This window comes from Kogia breviceps, chromosome 6 (assembly GCF_026419965.1).
Source record: "Kogia breviceps isolate mKogBre1 chromosome 6, mKogBre1 haplotype 1, whole genome shotgun sequence".
Taxonomy (NCBI): domain Eukaryota; kingdom Metazoa; phylum Chordata; class Mammalia; order Artiodactyla; family Physeteridae; genus Kogia; species Kogia breviceps.
Window position 1 is genome coordinate 44,991,877 of NC_081315.1, and position 24,985 is coordinate 45,016,861.

General features: G+C 38.1%; 1 protein-coding gene and 1 pseudogene across 10 annotated transcripts in view; one reads left to right on the forward strand and one right to left on the reverse strand.

Annotated features, from left to right (window-relative positions):
• Positions 1 to 1,071: 1,071 nt before the first annotated feature.
• LOC131758721 (RE1-silencing transcription factor-like) overlaps positions 1,072 to 24,985 on the reverse strand; it is a 236,927-nt gene continuing 213,013 nt past the window's right edge. For 5 of the 10 annotated variants that reach the window (XM_067035763.1, XM_067035762.1, XM_067035761.1 and 2 more), the window contains 3 exons: positions 17,940 to 18,843; positions 12,866 to 12,949; positions 1,078 to 6,684 (listed from right to left, as the gene is read on the reverse strand). In XM_067035763.1, coding sequence (XP_066891864.1) covers positions 4,730 to 6,684; positions 12,866 to 12,949; positions 17,940 to 18,834 — 2,934 coding nt within the window. In that variant the 5' untranslated portion in view covers positions 18,835 to 18,843 and the 3' untranslated portion in view covers positions 1,078 to 4,729. Of the gene's footprint in view, positions 6,685 to 12,865; positions 12,950 to 17,939; positions 18,844 to 21,195; positions 21,266 to 24,779; positions 24,866 to 24,985 lie in introns of those variants that run through there. The other 5 variants (XM_059067153.2, XM_067035758.1, XM_067035765.1 and 2 more) reach the window with 4 other exon arrangements.
• Positions 19,952 to 20,471, forward strand: LOC131758730 (EKC/KEOPS complex subunit TPRKB pseudogene; annotated as a pseudogene).

The following is a 24,985-nucleotide window of genomic DNA, read 5'->3' on the forward strand; positions in this document are numbered from 1 at the left end:
GTCAAGCCCTGACTGAGACCATGGGCAGAATACAAAGAAAGGATTGCCAAAGGTTAAGTGTAAACGGATGATACATATAAAAATCATAACAGGGTGAGCCTCTGAGAAAGAAGTAGCAAGGGACTGGAGAAACACACTAGTAACCATTCTTTCATTCCTTAAAATAACAAACCAAGTCACACATCAGTAACATTTATAGATTCATGATAAATTCCCCATATATCCTTGCATTAGGCAGAAACTTTCATGCTCCTCATCACTGATTCTACCATGCCAATAAAACAAATGCTTGGAAACTCATTTTGCTTTGTTTCTGGTAAGGACTCTTGAGAGAGGGGGAAGCAAGAGGGGGAAGAGAGTGAATCACACTCATCGGTTCAACAAGAAATATCTCTTCTTTCCTGACAGCTTCCAGGTCACTTGCTGCCTCAGGACAGGATGCAATCCGGTTGTTTTGATGCTTTGCATCGCTTTCCCTTTCCCTAAAGTACACAAAAACACCTAAGCCTTCAACATACAGCACCACTGTTTATGTGAACAAAGGAAAGAGAACCTTACTAGAATGTGGCTTATCACTTTTTCATGGGTTTCATATTCTTCTCAGACTTCCACTGAATACAGTAAAATCCTTAAAACAGTGTCCAGGCTTTCAGTGAACATTCAATGTAACTCATTTTATTTTCTCTTCAGTGCATCCTTTTCCAATTATGAGTCAAAATTTACTAATACCAGGCCTGCAACTGAGAAGGGACATGTACATTAAAACTGTTAAAGGGACCTGTAGTCGGGAAGGAATTACTATGTAAAATCTCCTATAAATTGTCTGCAGGTTGTTTTTTCCCAGCCTTCACCTCTGCCTCCCCAAAAGCAAATTATAGAAAGAAAGGCTTTAGACTACTACCCACTAGGATTGTTAACTCAAACAAAAACATCTGCCACAACCTTTCTACCTACCATGGGTTATCTGGGGTAAAAGATTTTGAAAATTAATACACTTGCAATTCCAGACAATAAATTGACTTCCTTGATATTTGATGTACCAATAATAAACAAAGGCATAAAATGCTTTTTAAAACTTTATTTCAACATAACTATACTTACAGAAATACACTCATATTGGTTATTAGAACGCAATTTAACTTATCCTACACAATTTGGACCAAAAAACTTGGTACATGGTTTGCTTTAAAAAAGAAAAAAAAGCATTTGCAATCTGGTTTATTTTTCCATCTATTACAAATGTATATAAAAGATCCACCATCAAACGCTGCTAAAGCAAACAGCATGAACCTTGAGAAATTAAACTTTGGTTTGTCTCTGAAAAATAACACGTATTGCACTGTAAAAGTTTATAAAATTGGTGCAACAAAACATTGTTGTAATGTTTCAATGCCAGTTCACAAAGTTCGATAACTAATGGATGTTGATGGGGTGGGGGGAGCCTATGTGTATGTGTGAAAATATAAAAGCTATCCAATCTGGTTAATATTGCATGTAGATCACAAGTTTACTCAAATCAAGATTCAGATAATTTCTTAAATCTGAATTAACACTACAGTCCAGTTCATCTGCCGAGGTCAACAAGGAAACTGCTTTTCTGATTTGTGAAAACAAGAAAATGAAGTTTCCTCCTCCAGGTTTTCAGTCTAGAACTGAAACTACAAGAAAGGTATTCCTTCCACTGTCAACATTCATGGGGTGATAGTCGATGACTCAAGCTTAAATCTGAATTAGCACTCAGATGAGAAATAGTTCCCAAAGTTAAAGACCACATGACTTTAGAAGTGACTCTAGAGGGAATCTAAAGTCATGACAAAGATAAAACGGCCCTTCTTGGGAGACCAGAGTAAAACACCCAGCCATAGTTGTAAGAAACCTTAACAAAAAATGCAGCCCTTTGTGAATGACACCTCAATTTAACTTTAAAAAAGAAAAAAAGGGAGCCCCATAGAAGCAGCTCTGAAGAGAGGAAGAAAGTATAACTTAAAATACCTTGAAAACCAATGTGAATATAGGTTCAGAAGATAGTTAAAAGAGATATATTTTTATAAGACTACCAAGGATTAGGCTTATATTCTTATATTTCAACTTTTGCTCTAGTACTAAACATCAATCTACAAATAACATGTTCACTTTTCATTCCTTTATCAAAAGGGAAAATTCTAGCTTCAATCCTATCCAGTGGAGGGTATACTGAAAAAACAAAAAGATTCAAACAGTTCCATGCAAATATCACATTTTTCAAATGGAAGAACTCCCAACTAGACCAGAAGTTCTTATTACTAATGCACTTTTCATTGAAACAATTTTTAATAAGAACAAATACATGGCATTAAGGTTCAGAACCTAATATAGGCCTGACAATCAAGTCCTTGTTTTCTGGAAGAAAGGTCTCAAGTCCACTCAATTTCCAGTAACAATGTTTTCACAGATCACTTTCATAATAAGGAGTTTTAATTTCCTTCATACTTTTGTTTTTGGCATTCTAGTCTTAAAATCTAGATAAGAAAATTAGTCCAATTCCCCAGAAGTCAGATTTTTTTCTTTTGAAGTATCAAAGAATCCACAAAACCTCTTCCCAAAACTGATTCCCAATCTGTAATTTGTACTTAACATGAATCTTTTCATGTATACTATAAAAGGTAACTTATATAAAATGTACCCATGAATATCAAAAAAATAGTTGTTAGAAAGATTTAACTAGCCTTATAATTTAAGTTTTAAAACATAAATATTTGCAGCTTGATCTTCCATTGACAATGATTGTCGGAGCTTAGAATTCAACATCATTTATAAATCCCCAACATGCACACAAAACACACACCAGTAACACAACTTACTCCTCATGTCTTGAGAGAATCTTCTGCTTCTTTAAATCTTTGGCCTCCCAGTCAATTCCAAGTTCAAATGTCTTTTAACTTGGACTTCACTCTCAGAATTTTAACAAGTTTTCCACCCATACTTCAATACTTTTCCTAATCTTTCCTGTTGCATTGCCAAACTCTGAAACCTGCCTCAGAGATCATCAGACAAAAGAAAATCAATGAAATATAAAGTGGTTATTTCAGAATAGAACATGGGAGAACTGGAATTGTTCAGGGTTCCCTATGGGGATCATACTTTATTGGATTACAATGAAAAACTGCTGTCAACAAGAAAAATCCTATACTGGATTCTTTCATATTCTTTGGTGACTGGCCAAAGAACCTACCAACAAAGTTTGGAAGTACATACTCTTCCATACAAAGTGCCCCACAGGAACACGAGAATAGCTGCAGCTCATCTGAGTCCTCGCCTGTAGAAAAAGGCAGTCACAGGAACAGCTAGGACACCCACTAGTTGGTGGAGATCCCTGAGAAAGTATGATTTTTTAAATCTGGACTGAATTTAACTTTCACCAGCCTTTTTCACTGTATTCACAGGAAGTAGCAGCTGGTCTACCAGCACTCATACTACCTTTCTCATCATAGGTTTTCTGTATAATCGCTATGGCTTTGGAATCTCACAAACTGATATTCTGCATAACTTGAAGGAGTAATTATGCCTCCTAATTCCAGATTTGCATTTTCCAAATAAAAATTACAGTTCTTTATTCAGCGGAGTAGACATAAAAACACCAACCATCTATGAAAGAGGTTTTCCTCTAAAATACGATTTAACACCGTACATTTAGGAAGTAGATGTGCTAAGACAGGCCAAAAAGTTTACTTATGGTTGGTATTTGAGATAAAAATCCATTCAGTATAGACCTAGTGGCTTATTTATTGTAAAGTTCAAACTGAGAGCTATGAATTCACTATACGCATTTAAAATAAATAACTTATATGAAATGCAGATTCTGGCATAGATATGAATATCAAAATCAATGAATTTAACCTGCATGTTTCATTTGCTCAGAAATTTGCACACACTAATATTCTGCAAAAAAGACAATTGCAGCAAAGGAAAAAAGAAAACTGCCCTTTTGCAAACAAGATTAAAAGCATCCCTCCAAAGAGGAAAAAATAAAATGCAAATATATGTATAAAGTGTTACTGTTCAACAAAAATGCTAGTTCTAGAAAAAAATGTAACTGCATAGATTTAAAAAAAAATAATAATGTGCAATATCTTAAGCTATTAAAGCACCGAAATAAAAAAACACACCAAAATCAATGTTTTTATGACAATTAACATATACACAAATAAGAAATACGTATTGATTAAAACTCAGGAAGTAAATACCTGGGCTGACACACTGTCCATTGTTGGCAGAACTTCTCTTCAATTTAAATGTCTCTTTTCATCTCTAAAACAATTTTAAAGTGCTAACTTTATATAAAGCAGGCAAATTCTTCAAGTAAGTTGCTATTTAAGTATGCCAATTTTTACAGAGCTAAACAAGGAATAAGAATAAACTAAAGTGAAACAGGAATAGACACGGGGAAAAAACTCACAAGTTATAGTTGAACAAATCAATAGAATACTCTAATACCACCTTGGCCCTCTTGGTTCAATTAAAAGCAAAAGCTAACATATTTAGCTGGTTTATTACACTACCTCCCTTGGATTTGCTAAAATTTGTACATCATTAGGTACACAGAGTCCTAAGAAAAAGAATGCCACTTAAAAATCAAGATTGGATACTAATTAAAGCAATTTTAAAAACAAAAGGTTGTCTATTACTACAAATGAATACAAAATGTCACAGACCTTACAAACTAAAAACTGAAGCCTTGCCCAAAGTTTATTTACTCCTGCCCTTGAGCTGCCTCTTCAAGGAAGTATACATTAACCAAATGGCGATTGAGGTGTTTGCTGTAATCTTTTTCCTTTCTAAAAGAACGATCACAGAAGATACAAACAAAATCTCCCTCGGCCACTTTGACTGCCAAGGCTTCCTTGCCATTTTTTCTACTAGTCTCTTGTGGAACTGGCCGAGCCCCATTCAATCCAGAATCATCACTATCCTCTGACATGTTGTCACTTAGGTCACTTCCATCATGACTGTGGATGCCTTCGTCTTCATCCATTTCCTGAGACTCATTTACTGCCACGGTGACAGGAGGTGATGCCACAGTAGCTGTGGACACTGCTTCACATTTTTCTAGCGGTAGAGGAAGAAGTGGTGGTGAAGTTGGTTCTTCAACCGCCAAGTCTCTGCCGGGGGGATTCTCTGTTTTCTTCTCATCAGTGTCCATCTTCATTTCACAAAGCATAGCGTCAGCCTGATGTTTACCATCTAAAGGTTCACCCTCTGGCATATTCAAGTTTTGTTCAGAGGGTAAAATATTGGCAGATGCCTTGGTAACAGCAGCAAGACCAACTAGACTCTTATCTGCCTCTTCTGCTTCCACTTTTTGAAGAGGAGCTTCTTTATGTCCTTCGCCTGCAGGGACTAATTTTTGGTCTTCTGACTCTTCCTCTTTTAAGTTTTCCTTTGGCAGAGGTGGTGATGGTGGTAAGAGATCCTGTGCACCGGCACTTTCCTTTAGAAGCTGCCTGTCTTTAACAGGCACTAAGCCAACTTCAATGAGGACTTGCTCCTTCTGTGCCATTTCACTCTGCATGTTGGACTTTTCCTTTCCATTATCTTTTTGAGGAGACCTTTGGGGCACCGGCTCCATGGGAGGAGGAGGCTCCGCATGAACAGGCCCCTTCTGAACAACCTCGACCTCAGCATGCCCCACGGGGGGAAGAGGTGGAAGAGGAGGAGGAGGAGATGGGGAGGGAGGAGGAGGAGGCTCCGTCTGAACAACCTCGACCTCGGCATGCCCCACGGGGGGAAGAGGAGGAGGAGGAGGAGATGGGAGGGTAGCAGGAGGAGGCTCCGTCTGAACAGGTCCCCCCTCAGCAGACTCCGTGGGAGGACGAGGCTCTATCTGAGTGGGCCTCCTCTGAGAAGGCTTGCTGCTTTTTTTACATGACTTACTTCTCAGAGTTTTCTTCTTTGCACTGTTTTTCATGCAAATACTTTGCTTTTTATTCTCCTCTACTTTGCTGTCACCCTTTGGCACTTCCTGACTATTCCTGGATTTGCTTTCTGCCTTCTTTTTCCTTTTTGTCACAGGTTCCTCATCATTAACAGGTTCTTGTAAGGAATGGGTTTCAGCTTCTGTCTTCCTTTTGCTTTTCTTGCTTTTACAGATTTTTTCTGAATTATTTCCTGGGTGCACATCCATTTCTTTAGCTTCCATTGCCGACTTGCGAGTTCTGGTAGTCACTTGGTTTGAGGCATTACTACAGGGCTTTTTCTCTTTTGAAACATTATCTTTTTTCTCCACTTTTACAGACCTCTCGTTTTTCTTCCCAGTCACATCCCCCTTCATTTTTGACTGCTCTGTTTCTGTTTTCTCATTGGTGGTTTTGTTATCAGGCAAGTCAGCCTCTCGCTTTTTGGTTTTCTTTAGTTTCACTTTTGAGACATCCATGGTCTTATTAGGACAAGTAGGATGCTTAGATTTGAAATGATACTGCAGATTACACTTCTTGGAAGCTGCATAGTCGCATACAGGGCAGTTGAACTGCCGTGGATTAACATGTAGCTCCACGTGTTTTTTGAAGTTACTTCTATCTGCTGTTTTGTAGTCACAGTGCGGGCAGTTAAGAGGTTTAGGCCCATTGTGAACCTGTCTTGCGTGACGGGTTACTTCATGTTGATTAGAGGCCACATAACTGCACTGGTCACACTTAAATGGCTTCTCACCTGAAGGTAAACAAGAGATGTTGCAGAAGGCATACATTAAGAAATGAATTCAAGATTTACTCAAGCATACTTATAAAGAATTGGATATATATTTAAAAACAAAAAAACTCACAGAGACTATGTCTTGAAGACTTTATCATGCAACTCATATTTACCATATTTATTTGTATATCTTTTCTCCATCCCTTGACATAGATTATCATATCAAATGGAGGAATAATTATCTCAGTTAATCATCATCTTCTAAAAAGTTCATCAAATACAGATTCATCAAGAAGTACACAACAGGACTTCCCTACCATTCCAGTGGTTAAGATTCCGTGCTCCCAATGCAGGGGGCACAGGTTCGATCCCCGGTTGGGGAAGATCCTGCATGCTGAGTGGCGTAGCCACAAAAAAAAAAAAAAAAAAAAAAAAAGTACACCACAGTTATTGGCAAAGTGACTTGTGCTCTTGACGTTAATTTTGGGACAAGGGCACTAAAAGAGAGAAGGTAATTTTGAAGTTTTTATGTTTAGTTAAAACAAATGTATAATGGAGTAGAACATAAAACTCCCATACATTTCAGATAAACCTTGAGACTTCAAAAAGAAATATTATGCACTATAGGCTACACTCCCAGACCTTCCATGTGAAAGTTTTAAAACAATTCTTGGCCTCAGAGAACAAAAGGCTTTTTCTTTAAATTTAACCCTTTTGTCCATCGTGGCAAGAGCTGAGTCAAGTTTCACTCAGCAAACTTTTCCACTGCCAGAGTTGCTATTCCACAGCAAAAATAAAACAAGTCAGAAATCTTTTGATTTTCTCTCACCTTCTTCTAAAGAATGGGCAAAGAAACTAGGTAAATGAAAAGGGGCATACAAATATATATGGTATATAAAATAAGCACAAAAAGTCATAATCACAGGTACATACAAGACCAGAAGCCCACCCCCAACCCCCAAATTAAAGGCATTAAGATTAACTCATTCTACCTGAATACATACCCATCTAGATCACACGCTAGCAAATATTACCAAATGGTATCCATACCCCACTGGTCCAATGGAATGCATAGCAGAAAAATGGAAATTGACATTTATGAAAATTCATCTCTCAAACATTCTCAAATTCACATCAAATCTTATTTAATTTTTTTCATAAAGCAAAACTACTCAGACATGAAGTAAAACCATATAGATGGTAAGCTTTACATGATTAAAAAATGTCTGATGATACAATACTCGATCACAAAAACAAAAACTTATCCGCGTATGTCAGATTGTAAACGTAGCTAACTGGACAACTCTTCTCCACATTAGTCCACTAACAGATTCATAAATGGAGGTTTCTTAACAACATGCTGCATTAGTCTACACCTGGCCCTATCTTGTCCTCTCCACTGAATGACTTCAAAGGAGGCAAACATTTACTTAACATATATAGACACAGAATGGGGAAAAGATATGTGACATAACAGTTAAGAACCTGTTCTACAGTAAGAATACCTGGGGGGATCAAATATGGGCTCTGCAAATTACTGTGAAGTCTTGAGCAAGGTACTGAAAATTCTCTAAGCCTCAATTTACTCATCTGTAAAATATTCTTAAGTGTTGTGAACTATAAATAATCTAATCCACATAGCGCTCTTAGCAAAGGATAGATAGTCAAGCAGTCAATACACATTACCTGTAATGCATCACTTTGGGAATGGCTGGTAAGTTTTAGAATGGGTAAACAAAAGGGAAGATTTCATGTGTTTATCCTGCCTTACCATATAAACCCTACCTCTCAGTAAACAGAGCTGATGAATGGAGCTGATCTCTTTAGGAAAGTATTTGTGCTCATAAAATAATTAAAATGAAAATGGTCATTTTTAAGTCGTAATGAATGAGGGTATTTACACAGCCAGCATCAAGCAAGGTGCAAACCTCCATCTGTGAAATGGTCAGGGAATGGGAGTTCGTAGGACTCTCTTTAAACAGTGATGGCATCATTTAGTTGCTTCATTCACCCTACCCACATTTTTGCTTTGTTGCTGTTAACCTCTTTCTTGTATTGAAAGATCTATTCATCAAGTTTAGTTTATTAATACCTAGCTGAATGAAAATTCTTTTGCCCTGAACCAACAGTAATATTTACCTGTTTTTGATCTTTATAAATGTGTCAGATGTCTATTTTATTCTTCCTAAATTAATTTATAGAGATAAGGGAAATTCAAAAAAGGAGTTTTACAAGCTTTACACATTCTTATCAAGAAGAGCCCAGGGCTTCCCTGGTGGCGCAGTGGTTGAGAGTCCGCCTGCCGATGCAGGGGACGCGGGTTCGTGCCCCTGTCCGGGAAGATCCCACATGCCCTGGAGCGGCTGGGCCCGTGTGAGCCATGGCCGCTGAGCCTGTGCTCCGCAACGGGAGAGGCCACACAACAGTGAGAGGCCCGCGTACCGCAAAAAAAAAAAGAAGAGCCCAGAAAGAGTAACAAGGGAACTTTTAATTAAAAAGTAATAGGGGGATATTACTCAGCAATAAACACAAAGTTCTGATAATGCAGCATGGAATGAATCTCAAAAATATTTTACAGAAGGATGTTACATTTAAGTCAGAGTATCAGTTGAGGGGAGACTATGGGAGTACTGACTAGAAAGGGTAAGGAGGGAACTTTTCTGAGGGTGGTAAAACATTTCATGTCTTCACCTAGATGGTAGTCAAACAAGAGAAAACATACATAAGGTCACTGACCTGCATACCTAAGATGTGTGCATTTTCATGTGTATTAATTAAACCTTAATAAAATACTATTTTTTAAATTATTCTAAAACTCACAAAAAGACTCTCAAACCATAACATGTTTCAAATACTTGGTGAAAGGAAAATAATTTTTGCTGAAAAAAATATTTTTCCATCTTAAAGAGTAGTTGATGGAGGTGGAACTTGGCAAGTCGTTAGTTTCCTTTAACAAACATCCATTATATTCATAATGGGAAAATATTCAAAATGAACTCCTAAGCTGGCAGGACGGGAGAACTATCCAGTGTGATGCCTACAAAAACATCATAAACTGGATGTATTTCCTCTAGGATGAAATGGGAGCATATCCACTCAGAATAGGAAATGGAGAGCTGTGGATTATGTCAGGATCTCTAGACTACCCAAGTGAGGATACTTCAAAACCATTAGTTACAAACAGCAATAAAACACAGAATAACACCAGATTAGGTTAGTGTGTCTGTATATTTCACCAAACCAATACTCTGATCCCTTCTTACTTTGGCCTCAGAAGACCTACCCTAGGGCTTCCCTGGTGGCACAGTGGTTGAAGAGTCTGCCTGCCGATGCAGGGGACATGGGTTTGTGCCCCAGTCCGGGAAGATCCCACATGCCGCGGAGCGGCTGGGCCCCATGAGCCATGACTGCTGAGCCTGCACATCCGAAGCTAAGAAGACCTACCCTTATGGAAGTGCTCCAAGGAAATAACCAATGTGGTTTTGCTTTATAAACCAATTTGTCATTTTAGCTAAAATGTACCAACTCAGCAGAGCCTAGTCTCTTCCAGAAATAATAGACTGAGCATACACTTCTCTTCCCTAAAATACATTCACATGAACAAGGAAGTGAATGCCCAAGGTGACCTATAAAGATCAGACTCAAGACCACAGAGAAAGCATCCAAGATATTCACTCCATGCAACCCAGTCAGAAAGACTACCTACCCAATTTGACCACACTTAGCCTCACTTAATTTGCAAGTGTTATTATCAGCAACTTGTAAGAGAAGTACTAAAACAAAGGATCGGCTGGAAATAATTCAGCACACTCATACACAAAACAAACTAACCATTTTTGTTTCCTGTTTGTGACTCACAAATTATTGGCATACAATAAAAGACAATGGCTCTGCTCTCTCCATACTCTGTGCTATGCTGTAGTTTCTTGAGCCATTTTCTGAGCCATAATATTCTTTAAACGCTGCTGATGACTGAAAATGAGGGTGGGGGAGTCTAGGCCAAAGCCGAGCTCTTCTAAATTGGAAGAATGACAATTAACTTAGATAAAACACTTATCTTCTGTAAGCCAGTGTCCTAATCTATAAACTGGGATTTAAGTATTCTAGAGGTACTAAGATTATAGATAACAAATTCCAATTTTTCAGTACCCAGCATGCATACAGTAAATAGTAACTGCTACTCATTATTATAACACTTTTAAAATACTTGTTGTACTATAACAGCAACTACTAAAAATCACCTTTAAAATATAGCATACAAAAGATAACAGTAACCAATGCAAAATCATTCAGTCAGTCATTATTGTCTGGTGTAAAATCCATAGATAAAAATTTATACAGTGACAAAAGTATTATCAATTCAATGAAAAAAATACAAGTGTGTTGTCATTCTGATCCAGTGACACTAATATTAGGTCAACCAGATATGACTTCAAGTGAGATATATTATTATCTACATTTCAAGCATTTAGATTTGATTTCCAGGGTACAAGTTATACAAGGCACAGGGACAGAGGAAAAACTAAATGATACCATGAGAAAGCAAGTTAACACAAATCCAGAAAAGGGAACATTCCAGAGAAAAAATGGCCATATTTCTCCAAGGCCTTAGTTTCCCTATTTGTAAAATGGGGACAATAACAGAACTTACTCATCATGAGACAGTTATGAAAACAGAAATGATCCAACTCATGAAAAGCTCTTAAATATTTTATTTAAGGGCTAGAGCACAAGTATCAGTAGGATATGATGGCCTACCCTCAATAAAGCAACCGTATTACCCACAGAAAATGAAACCAGGAAGCACCCAAAAGTAATACTAAAAACAGGTTTCTGGTTAAGTGACTCAATAGTTTAGGAGACTGAGAAGGAACATTCGAAGTATAAAACTTGACAAGCATATATGGTCAAGCTGAGCCAGTAAGCATGCTGTGAGCCCTCATAGCTGCTCAAATTAGAATTCATACTATAATCAAGTCTAACTCAATCACCGACTTAAAACAGAAATACCCAATAGAAATAAAATGCCAGCAACACAGGTAACTTTAAATTGTCTAGCAGTCACATTACTAAAGTAAAAAAGAAAGAGGCAACATTAACTTTACTACTTACTTAACCCAATATATTCAGTATCATGCCAACGTGTATTAAAAAATAGATATTTTACATAATTTTCTTCATACTGTTTAAATTCAGGTGTTATTTTATACATCTCAATTCAAACCAGCCACATTGCACATGTGGCTAGTGGCTATCCAATTAGCACAAAATGTTAACCTAAGGTAATTGGTAATTGTTAACTTAAGGGAGTTGGGTCTACTAACACTTTGGTAAACAGCAAGCTTTCAGCATGCCTCCCCCACAGGGGTATGTATTCTAAATTTAGGAAGAAAGTACTCTGATCAGATGTGACTGTTCACCCAGGGTCAGTGTGGCCAAAATGAAATAATTATCCATTCAAGACCACTTTGCTTTTTAACTTTGCCATCTACCTACATATTTCGACTTTTTAACTTTGCCATTTACCTACATATTTTGATAATGGGGACCAATTCTGGTGGTGATCATGATAATTTCAGGCACTAGAGGGGATGTAAATCTCCCACTTGTTATAGCCCTGTATTTTATCTATTATAGGTTAATAAAATGGGATCCTGGATTATTTATCATTCTTTAAAGTTTGGCTTTAATAAATCAGTCCTCAGATGCCCCATCAACTGTAAAGAGAATAAAGCCAAATATCAGGACCTGAGCAGGTAGCTAAGAAGGAACCCCTGGAACCTGGCAACCACACACTATGAAACTTGGTGTTATACTCTGTTGGGGATGCAGAGGGAGAGTCGGGAAGGAGTGTAAGAAGGCAGAGGTTGCTCAAAAAGGATAAACCAGCCTTGGTCTATGATAGCAGTTCAACTTTTATTACATCATGGAACTTGACGAAGGTCTGATGAAAATTAAGGACACTCCTCCCAGTACACACATACATTTACATTTAGTTTTGGACGTTCCACCTATAGGCACCCTAGTTGAATCTCCATTTAAATACAGCTCCACACTAGTAGACCACGAATTTTTAACTCTCATTTCAAAATTATATTATAAATGAACCATAAATAAGGACCCAGTTCCAAGTCTAGAAGAACTTTCTTATAATGGTAGTTTACCAAAGATGATAGAAACATTCCCATTTCTTACCAACCTGAATGAGTACGCATATGTCTGGTTAAATGAGTCTTCTGAGAACTTGAGTAAGGACAAAGTTCACATTTATATGGACGTTCTCCTACAAAAATATAATGATTAGTGTTCAAATATGATAAAATAATGCAATTACGATTCTCACTAACAATATACACATCATTCAGTACTGAGCATTTTTTAACAAGGATTTCTTTTTTCCTGTCCCTGGCAAAATGATCAATTTTTATCATGTATTAGAAAGATTATTCAGAATACACCTAACTACATTATTTTAGCTTTGCTGACAAAAAATACCATTGGCTTTCTAAATTCTCACAGCCCTTTTAACTTTCACAGTAATGCTACATGTTATTACATTAAATATTAAGAACTGAAAAAGTACCTTAGATCAGGTATAAAATTAGAAATATCCTTTTTAAAAAAATCCATAACATCGTAAATCAACAATACTTCAAAAAAAATTTTTTTTTTAAATCTACCCAAATTTTCTGATGCTATGACTTAGGTAACTTTTTTGATCCTTATAAATGATAAATCTACCATTTGAAATTGTTAGCTTAAAGCAATAACATTTCTGAGTGGGGAAGCTGTTGTTTTAAGTTAAAATTTTCAAGTGGTAGATAGAACTTTTATAAAATAGTCAGCTCAATGTTAAAACAAATTATAATCATAAGGCCACAGGGACTGAGAGCAACTGAAGATGAGAGGCCAGTGATTTACTAAAGAATTTAAGACTCAAAGGCAGAAAATGTGTATTTTTTGGAAACACGCTGTCAAACAGAAAACATATCAAAAAACCAGCTTGCTAATTTGTTTTCATATATTCTTTAGCCACAAGGTAATAATTATGACCTCAGGCAAGCTTCCTCATCTGTAAAAGTAATAGTACCTTCACTTCCTAGAATTGTGAGAATTTAAATCAAGATAATATATCCAGAGCATTTAACGTGGTGCCTGGCACATAAAGCCCTCAATAACCATCAGTTATTATTTTGTCTACACTATAAGTTACAGTAATAGATGTGTCTTAAAAAATGGGATAAGGAAAAGACGAGTACAAAAAAAAAAGAAAGAAAAAAAGAGAATGCACTGATGATGGGACCTCCCTGGTGGCGCGGTGGTTAAGAATCCGCCTGCCAACGCAGGGGACATGGGTTCCAGCCCTGGTCCGGGAAGATCCCACATGCCACGGAGCAACGAAGCCCGTGCACCACAACTACTGAGCCTGTGCTCTAAAGCCCGCGAGCCACAGCTACTGAAGCCCGCGTGCCTAGAGACCCTGCTCCACAACAAGAGAAGCCACTGAGAAGCCCGTGCACCGTAACGTGCACCGTAACGAAGAGTAGCCCCCATTCATTGCAACTAGAGAAAGATAGCGAGCAGCAACAAAGAACCAACACAATAAATAAATAAACAAACAAACAAACAGAATGCGTTGATGACTGTGAAATGTGTTCCTAGTAACTATTCAGCTGTTATTAGCCAGTAGCTATAGATTAGCTGTAAATACATTATAGCAACAAAATGCCTACTTTCACCTAGAATTTTAAAACAGCTTAAAAAATGTTGAATGTATTTCTGTAAAGAAGACACATATGGACTTCCCTGGTGGCACAGTGGTTAAGAATCCACCTGCCAATAAAGGGGACACAGGTTCAATCCCTGATCCGGGAAGATCTCACGTGCTGCAGAGCAACTAACTAAGCCCCTGTACCACAATTACTGAACCTGCGCTCTACAGCCCGCGCGCCACACTACTGAAGCCCATGCGCCCTAGAGCCTGCGTGCCACAACTACTGAGCCCACATGCTTCAACTACTAAAGCCCAGGCGCCTAGAGACCGTGCTCCACAAGAGAAGCCACCGCAATGAGAAGCCTGCCGCTGCAACATAGTAGCCCCCGCTCACCGCAACTAGAGAAAGCCCACGTGCAGCAACGAAGACCCAATGCAGCCAATAAATAAATAAATAAGTTAATGGAAGAAAACTTTAATACCCTTACAGATTAACATGAAGAATCCACTAAGGATAATTTATTTTAAAATTCTTCATAACAAAACAGATTGCTTCTATCTGTGCAACTCACCAAAAAAGGCATAAATACTCTAGGAACACTAGTAATTTTTCAGTCATACATATAGGCAAAAATGTCATCTTTTTTTTAATGTCATCTTTTAAAGTAGAATTTGTGTACTCCAATAAAAATTAATTTTTAAAAAGTTGAATTTGTGAACTGGTTAAATATCGAGACCACAAAATGAAAAATCTTTTGACTGAAGACTCAAATGAAAATCCTCAGCCCCCGACCATGATAACTACCTATAGAAATGAGATTCGGAACTTTGAATCTTAGTTGTATGTGACCCTGAGCATATCACTTTAGGCCTTCAGTAAACACCCTGTTTTCCTCAGTAAATTGTTCTGAAGATTAGCAGAGAGCAGAAGAAAGCACCTAACACTAAGCCCTCAATACAGGAACATAAGAGACCCACTAAGTGAACTTGAAAAGCAGGCTACCTAAGTGAGAAATAAGAAACAAGCGATTCCTGTTCATGATCATTTCTTATCTCTGCTCTTCAGCACTAGATGAAATTTTCCATAAATACAACTTCAGAACCATGCGTTTAATACCACTGATACTCTCAGAATTTACATAATCAAAATACTATCCTTCTGTTTATACACCAACAAATTGTTTCAAAATTTTTTTCTTTTAAAAAACCACAAATTAGGTAATTCCGGGGGGAAAAGCTTTTAAAAAGTATTAAGACAGGGACTTCCCTGGTGGTCCAGTGGTTAAGAATCCACCTTCCAATGGAGGGGACGTGTATTCGATCCCCGGTCTGGGAACTAAGATGCCACATACTGCTGGGCAACTGAGCCTGAGCTCCACCAACTAATGAGCCCGTGTACCACAAATGCAGAGCCCACGTGCTCTGGAGCCCCTGCACCACAACTAGAGAGAAGCCCACGCACGGCAACAAAAGATCCCACATGCCGCAACTAAGACCCAATGCAGCCAAAAATAAGACAAATAAATAATTTTTTTAAATGTATTAAGTCCAGGGCTTCCCTGGTGGCGCAGTGGTTGGGAGTCCGCCTGCCGATGCAGGGGACGCGGGTTCGTGCCCCGGTCCGGGAGGATCCCACGTGCCGCGGAGCGGCTGGGCCTGCGCCTCCGGAGCCTGTGCTCCGCAACAGGAGAGGCCACAGTAGTGAGAGGCCCGCCTATTACACACACACACACACACACACAAAAACAAAAATAAATAAATAAATAAATAAATAAAATTAGTCACCTGGACTATAATTAAGTGAAAATAAACCACTATAAGAAAAAAAAATAAATGGCAAAAAGTAGAGATCCTACTTAAAAAAAAAGTATACATAAAAAAATAGGAAATATACAACAAAACTGAAATTTTTCCAGTTCTCTCCATTTTCCTTTTTTTTTTTAATTCTAAAAATGTCTTAAAACAACTAATTTAGACTTACTGTTGAAAACATTTTTAAATTTGGGGGATAATTTTTAAATTGTTCAGTGACTCAACAATTTTGAAAATATCAAAATATAACTGACACCAAAAAAATCAAAGTTTAATAAAACAAAGAACACTGGTCATATTCTTTTTTTAAATACTTTAAAAATATATTTATTTATTTATTCAGTTGGCTGCACTGGGTCTTAGTTGCAGCATGCAGGAATCTTTTAGTTGCAGCATGCGGGATCCAGTTCCCTGACGAGGGATCGAACCCAGGCCCCCTGCATTGGGAGCACAGAGTCTTAACCACTGGTCTACCAGGAAGTCCCAACAATGGTAATATTCTTTATGTTGACTTGCATGGTGGCTATGAGTATATATATTTGTAAAACTTCATCATTGTCAATAATACCTCAATTTTAAAAAATTCATAAAGGTGTACACATAAAAGTCATGCACTTTTACCATATGTCACAGTTACTACCTGAAAGCTCTACAGATTATGGCCAATTCTAAATTAGGCCCCAAGGTTTTCACAAAACTGTGAAAGGACATAAAGTACTTACGGCTAAAGAATATATGGTATCTGGGATTTGTTTTATGATATTGCAGGTGAGGTTAGTTTAGTCTAACAGTTTAATTAAAACTGTTAAGTGATTAATGGTGTAGGATTCCCAAATAACTCTCATTTCCTATGCTATGTAATTGTGAAGTGTTTGTACTTTTTTACTTTTGAAATAAAATGGTTTCGAAGCCTGGAGACAATCAATCACAGGTTACAACAAATTCCAAAGAGATTGCAAATTCTTTTACATAACTAGATTGTAAAGCTTTAAATTACACAGAAGCCATCTACTAGAGCTCAGGAATCTTGCTACACATGGTCTTTCTTGTAATGGAATTTCATCTGCAAGTTTTCTTATTTATGTCTACCACTTAAGCAAAACAACATCAATTCCTCTCCTCAGGATGACTCACTTCAGCATGGGGTTCAGTCCTGCAGAGACAACTACTACAAAAGGGATATGATGCAAAGGGCATTCCAGAGCCCCTTTTCACTTCTGATGCAGAGTAGAGTACTACGTTACCCTATCCATTTTGTTCAGATCAGTAATCAGTCCTCAAAGGTACCAATTCATATCAGGAAAACGTTAACATAACTATCAGTAGTTACAAACATTGCTTTTAAAAAATGAGACCCATTAATGAAAGTCAGTTTAAAAGTGAATAATTAAGGGCTGCAGGGGAGAAATGGGGAGCAACCACTGAGAGGGGTTTCCTTTTGGGGTAAAGATGTCCTAAAATTGACTGTGGTGTTGGCTGCACAAGTCTGTGAACACACTAAAACCAATGCTTTCTAACTTTCAATGGATGAATCGTGTGGGAGTGGAGTATATCTCAATAAAGCTGTTACTTAAAAAACTGAATTGCCAAATATGACAAAATATTAGTACCTCTTGAGTATAGGTGATGGGGACCCATGGGTGCAGCGGGGCATTGTCTTTACTTCTGAGATGTTTGAAGTTTTTCATTTTTAAAGTGTTTCATTTCGGGGGTAGAGTACACTTATAAACGAGAAAGGTCCTCTTACCTGTATGAGTTCGAACATGTTGAACATAATTGTTTTTTCTATCTGAAAAATAGTTGCATTTTCCACACGTGTATACTTTCCTTGGAAAATGGTTTCTCAAGTGTTTCCTCCAGTGATATTCGCTTACTGTGGTGTATGTGCAAATGATGCACTTGTAGACTCGCTCATTGTCCCCGGCTCGGGTGTGGTGTTTCAGGTGAGCAGTATAGTGATCATAGCGATTGGTATTGTAGCCACAGCGGTCACAGCGAATGGGGCCCTTGGAGAAATCTCCCTCTTCCCCAGTGGAAGAGCCGCATTCCCTGGCTTTGGCTTGCTTCTCTGCACTTTCCTCCACAAAAAATTTCTTGGCACTATGAACTCGGATGTGATGCACAAACTGTTCTTCAGATTCTGCTTCATACTGGCATGGTTTACAGCGAAAGGGCTTGGTCTTCAAGTTCTTGCATTTGTCCTCTGCTACAGGTGTTTCCCGAGGAAGATCTTTATTTGCGCTGTACGGTTCTGAGGCAGCTGACACCTCAAACACGGGCTGTGGTTGGACAACACTGAGTTCCAAACTCTCCAGTTCCATGTTTTCCAGCCCATGGGACTCGCCTTTTACCTCAGGAGACTCCTCAAGTCCTTCTCCATCACTATCTGAAAAGTTGTTATCCCCAACAGGCATCAATTCTGCCATCTGTCTTTCTTCGCCAACCAGGTAATCACAGCAGCCGCCGTTTACTTCCCCAGTTAAGGCCACATTTGCCAACATGATGAGCTGAGGCGCAGCCAGTTCAGCTCTGGAGAGATCAGGCAAGTCATACATGTCGTTAGGCAAGGCCATGCCCATGGTGCCACTGCCGGTGAACAGACCTGCTCCTCCGGAAGACTGCCCCATTACCTGGGTGGCCATAACGGGGTTCTGCATTCGAGACAAAATAACACGAAAACACCAGTTTAAACACAACTTTCACTGGTCTAAAACCACAATGTAACTGTAATTCTTCGTAACTTAAAAAAATACATTTTCCCATATAATCTTGAAACTCAATCAGCTTCATTTAACTACTGAAAATAAGCCTTTATAATACTTTTATAATTCCAAATTCTCTTTACTGCAGCCATCAAAAAAATTTCTATGACCCACTACAAAAAATTCTATCAAGTGTTTGACACAACTCATCATCAACTAGATCTACCACTAGTGTGCCTTCCTTCAAGCACTTTTAATTTCTCTGGTAGAAAAATATAAGTAACCTTCATTTTTAGTGTTAATTAAAATTATATTTTATATTCCATACATGAATTCCATACATAAATTCCAAACATGCTGTCCTCCCATCTCCTGTTTCAACAGCTTACTGGTCTGAATCAGAAAGGGGAAAAATTCAAAAGCCAACTGTGCACTTATTAAGTACAGTCTGGAAAGTAGAAGCCTGTAATAATTGGCCAATGGATTAAATCTCATATGAACTCAACTAACTCCAAAAAGAATAAACTACAGTTGACCCTTGAACAAGGGGCTAGGGGCACTAACTCCCTGGTGTAGTCTTAAAATCTGAGTATAACCTTTGACTCCACAAAAACTTAACTACCAACAGCCTACGGTTGACCAGAAGTTTACCGAAGAGCAGATTAACACGTACTTTGCATGTTACATACATTTCATACTGGATTCTTACAATTAAGTTAGCTGAGAAAAGAAAATGTTATTAAGAAAATCATAAGAGCGGCCAGGCCGGGCTGGGCTGAGTGGGAACGGGAGACTCAACGCCAGCACCCATGACTGTGATTTTCCAGGTGATGCCCGTGATTCTTGACGCCTTCATTTATCCAACACCTTCCGAGGCCTGGTCCTGGGATGCAGCCTGGCAATAATCAGCTCAGTCTCTCCCTTTGAGGGCTGACAGCCTAGCAGCCATACATCATCCTGATAAGCCTGCGACTCACCAAAGTTGTGACAAAGTAGCTTGCAGAACAGGGAGCTAGTCCTGGGGTTCTGAGCCCGCTGAATCCTGCTTATCTATGACATGCAGTTAACACATCAGCTGGACCCATTTCCCAAACACAGGGTGACCCTTCTGTTATTTAATGATGTAAAAAATGCTTGAGAATAAAGGCCATGGAAGGTGACATTGATGGCTTGTTAATAAACCCTACAGTGACTGTCAATCCATTTCAGATACTTGTGGCAGCAAACAAAGCAGTTCACCTCTACAAACTGGGAAAAATGAAGACAAGAATTCTATCTACTGAAATTATTTTCAATCTTTCCCCAAATAACAATACTTCAGAGGCCTTGAAAAAATTTGGTACCTTGGCAAATGACACATCAATCCTAACTGCTTATATTGAAGAGGGAGAAAAACAAATAAATCAAGAAGACCTAATATCTCCGATAGAAGGTCAAAAGTTTCTCTGAAAAATCTCCCAGAAATAACACATATTACAGAAGTCAAAAATATATATAAACTATCTTCACAGGAAGAAAGTATTGGGACATTATTGGATGGTATCATTTGTAGAATGTCAACGAAAGTTGTTTTGTGAAATGGGGACTTCCCTGGCGGTCCAGTGGTTAGGACTCCACGCTTCCAATGGCGGGGTGCCGAGGCGTGTGGGTTCAATCCCTGCTTGAGGAACTGAGTTCCCACATGCTGTGCAGCATGGCCAAAATATAAATTGGGAAAAAAAAAAAAAGATGTTTTGTGAAATGACAGAAAGATTAAAAATTTTCAGCACTTAAAAAAATCATAAGTGAAAATATATTTAAAGTACTGTATTTATTGATACCATAAGTTTGTGTACAACATGTGTATAAGACATCCATCTTGTCTTATATGATACAATACTGTTGATGTTAAACATATTACTAACACTAGACATCAAAAATGAAAATATGAAAAAGAAATTCATACTTATTTACAGGTATAACATTTATGCATTGACAGCAAAGAAGCAGCAATATGATTGCTTTATGGTAACCTAACATAATCAACACAACTGCATCCCCTAGTAGTCTAATGTACATGCAAATGAATCTTTATAAAAATTTTATGGCATATAGTAAGTATTACAGTTATATTTATCATAGAGCATTGGAAATGTCACATTTTTTTTAAAAAGCCACTTACCTGAGATGACAGGCTGATACACAGTTTGATCAAGTAGGAGAGAGAAAGGCATACTGTATGGTACTATAATTTGTGAAAGCAAAGTTATAAAACAGTAGGAAAACTAACACATAATTAATTTTATATTAAATATCAGTCACCTTATACCAATGTAAGGATAGGCTATCCACTTCAATACAGGTTTTGCATACCATGTTCTACACAATGAACCTGTAGGCGATAAAGATGATGACACAATAACGTCTCAGGGTTCTTGCCATAAAGTTACTAGATTTTCACAAGACACACACACAACAGATAAGTTCACTAACTGTACAGTATATGATGATTATTTACTATTCATTAAGTGGAAGTGGATCATCACAAAGGTCTTCATCCTACTAGTCGTCATTCACACTGAGGAGGCTGAGAGGAGAAAGAGGAGGGGTTGGCCTTGCTGTCTAAGGGGTGGAAGAAGTGAAGGAGATGATGGGTAAGGCAGGAGAGCCAGGCACACTCATGTAACTTGATGGAAATACATCCTAATTTTTCTGTCTGACTTTTTTGCTTTTTTTATTTCTCCCAAAATGTTTCTATGTGGTACCAATCCTTCCAACACTTTGCTTTAGTTTTAGTGCCTGTATCACAGAAGGTCCATGCTGTGAAAGGAGTCAAAACCAGTCTTGAATAATCAGAACCCTTCTGCCAGACTGTCAATTTGTTTCTGACACTGCTTCTTCTGCATCTTATTCCTCATCATCTGGCGCTGGTTCGAAAGCACTCATCTCCATCAAGTCATCTTAATTCCTCTGATGTGTTTATTAGCTCTTGAATTTCTCCAAGATCCCTATCTTGAAACCCTTCATCCTCCACCTTTTTTCTTTTTCTTTTTGCCATATCCAGAATCTCATGATTTCCTTGATTGGCTCTGTTGTAAATCCTGTAAGTCATGCACAACATCTGGACACAGTTTTCTCCAGCAGGAATTTACTGTTTGGGGCTTGACGGTCTTCACAGCTCTTCCTATAACAGCCAACTTCAATCATGTAATCCTTCCAGACTTTTATGATGTTCTATCAGGGTTCCCCCCTTCCACAGCACTGACAATCTTCCCAATCTTTCCATAGACTACCACGTGTAATGAGCTTTAAAGACTCCCTAATCTAGAGGCTGAATTAGAGACAGTTATGTCTGAGGGAAAGCAGACCACTTCAACATGATTAATGTTGAACTCACCGGGTTCTGGGTGGCCCGGGGTACTGTCCAAATCAAAACTACTTTAAAAGGCAGTCCCCTACTGGCAATGTATTTCCTGACTTCAGAGACAAAGTATCAATGGAATCAATGCACAAAAAGGGTTCTCATTGTCCAGGCCTTCTTGTTGTACAACCAAAAGACTGGCAGCTGGGGACTTCCCTGGCGGCACAGTGGTTAAGAATCCGCCTGCCAATACAGGGGACACAGGTTCGATCCCTGGTCCGGGAAGATCCCACATGCCGCGGAGCAACTAAGCCCACGTGCCACAACTACTGAGCCTGCGATCTAGAGCCCACGCAACGCAACGAAGAGTAGCCGCCACTCACTGTAACTAGAGAAAGCCCACATGCAGCAAAGAAGACCCAACGCAGTCAAAATATATATAAAATAAATTAATTTTTTTAAAAAAGACTGGTGGCTGGTGTTTACCCTTTCCCTTCAAGGCTTGGGGGTTAGCAGTTTATATATTAAGGGCAGTCCTAACCCTAAACCCCACTGCATTTGCACAAAACAGAAGAGTTAGCCTATCCCTTCCTGCCTTAAATCCTGGTGCTCATTTCTCTTCCTAATAAATGTCCTCTCATTTTTGTCCATAATAGGGCAATTTTGTCTGCATTAAAAACCTTGAGACACTTGTGGTTGCCAAGGGGGAGGGGGAGTTGGGAGAGGGATAGAGTAGGAAGTTAGGGTTAGCAGATGTAAGCTATATATATAGAATGGATAAACAAAGTCCTACTGTATAGCACAAAGAACTACATTCAATATTCTATGATAAACCATAAAAAAATATAAAAAAAGAATTTAATATATATGTATAACTGAATCACTTTGCTGTACAGCAGAAATTAATACAACATTGTAAATCAACTATACTTCAATTAAAAAAAAAGTCATTGAGGAAAAAGAATAGCAGCCTGAACAGGTTTTTTTTTAACTGAAGTACAGTTGATTTACAATGTTGTGATCAACGACTTTAATATTTATTTATTTGGTTGCGCCAGGTCTTAGTTTCAGCTCTCCAGCTCCTTAGTTGTGGCATACAAACTCTTAGTTGCGGCATTCATGTGGGATCTAGTTCTCTGACCAGGGATCGAACCTGGGCCCCCTGCACTGATCTTATCCACTGTGCCACCAGTGGATTGGGAACTTGTCTGCTGCGTCTTGATTGGCAGACACTACTTCTGTTATCTTGACATGTTTTAAGCTAAATCTCTTCCTAAAATTATCAAACCAACCTTTTCTGGCATAAAATTCTCCAGCTTTATATCTTTTACCTTCCTTTTGCTTTAAGTCATCATATAATGACTTTGCTTTTTCTCAAATCATATTTAGAGTCCATTGGTATGCGTTACTTATAGCAATCCTGCACCAATGTAAAAATTGAATTTTAAATTCGAGATAAAAAGGTATTTCCCAAAACATGCAAGGTTTTCAGGCCTGCTGGCATAGCTGCAGTGATGACCTCACAAATTTCCTTTTTTTTTTAAACCATTGGTCCTTGTCAATTCATTTATCTTGAAATAGTGGGCAACCTCAAGTGCGGATATCAATCTACCCCAGTACACAACAAACAATTCAACTTTTTCTTGTAAAGTCTTGACTTTACTCTGCTTCTGGGGAGCACTTCCAGCATCACAAGTGGCACTATGGGGTCCATGATGTTAATTCAAGGTTTCTGGTATTGCACTGAACAGGATGAAAAATATGCGAGAACCGTGAGTGGTGGCTTCTTATTGCCACACAATTTACTGGAGAGCCTGCTCACATGGAGATCATTACCTCACCTGGCATTTTAAGCAGATACTTGCAACACTTGAGCTCACCAAAATTAACAAGAGGTGGCCACAAAATTATTACATTAGTACAGTATGTACTACAGTTAATTTTAAGCAATTATGATTTAATAATGAATCTTTGCATTTCTGTGAATGGCACTCGTGTGGTTGGTTATGAGTTTGTGTGTGTATGTCTTGATAAATTTTAACCTTTTATTAGATTTTTGTTATTTTATAGCAGCAAATGATAAGAGACTAGTATCTACATATATTTTACATATTAATAACATCTCTTTCCTAATTTTTATATTAATATGCTACATGGTTCATCTGTTAATTTTTTCAAAATATTGCAAATCTCCAAAAAATTTACAATATATTTCTTGAAAAGAATCCACGTATAAGTGGACCCGCAGAGTTCATTCATGTATTGTTCAAGGATCAACTATATTATTAAAAGTACCACTTAGTTTCTTTCCCTTTCTCTCTTTTTTTTTTTTTTTGATGACGACCTGTTAAAAAGTTAAAAAAAATTACGGATCTTTTCTCCTGTGAAAAGAGAAGTTTGGTGTATTTAAGAGATCACAAATCAAAGTAAAGAAACTTTCAAATCCCCATATAAAATAGCCGATCAAGTCATCTCCGCAATCAGGAACTTTCTTGCATTGCGCTTGACTTGGCTCACTTGCCTAGCGGAGCCATTACAAGATCACCTTGAAAACGTGTTGGTCTTTTTATAAACCGTCTTCACACTTTACTTTCCAATCTAAAAGGTGTTATTCACAAATTAGGTGTTCTCCTGCAAATCAGAAAAAGCAAAATAGGTGGCAAAGGCTAAAAAAAAATGTTAAAACCAAAATACAAAAAGTAATCCGTCTCACCCAAGTGCATAAACACAAACCGGTTGAGTCATAGGTAC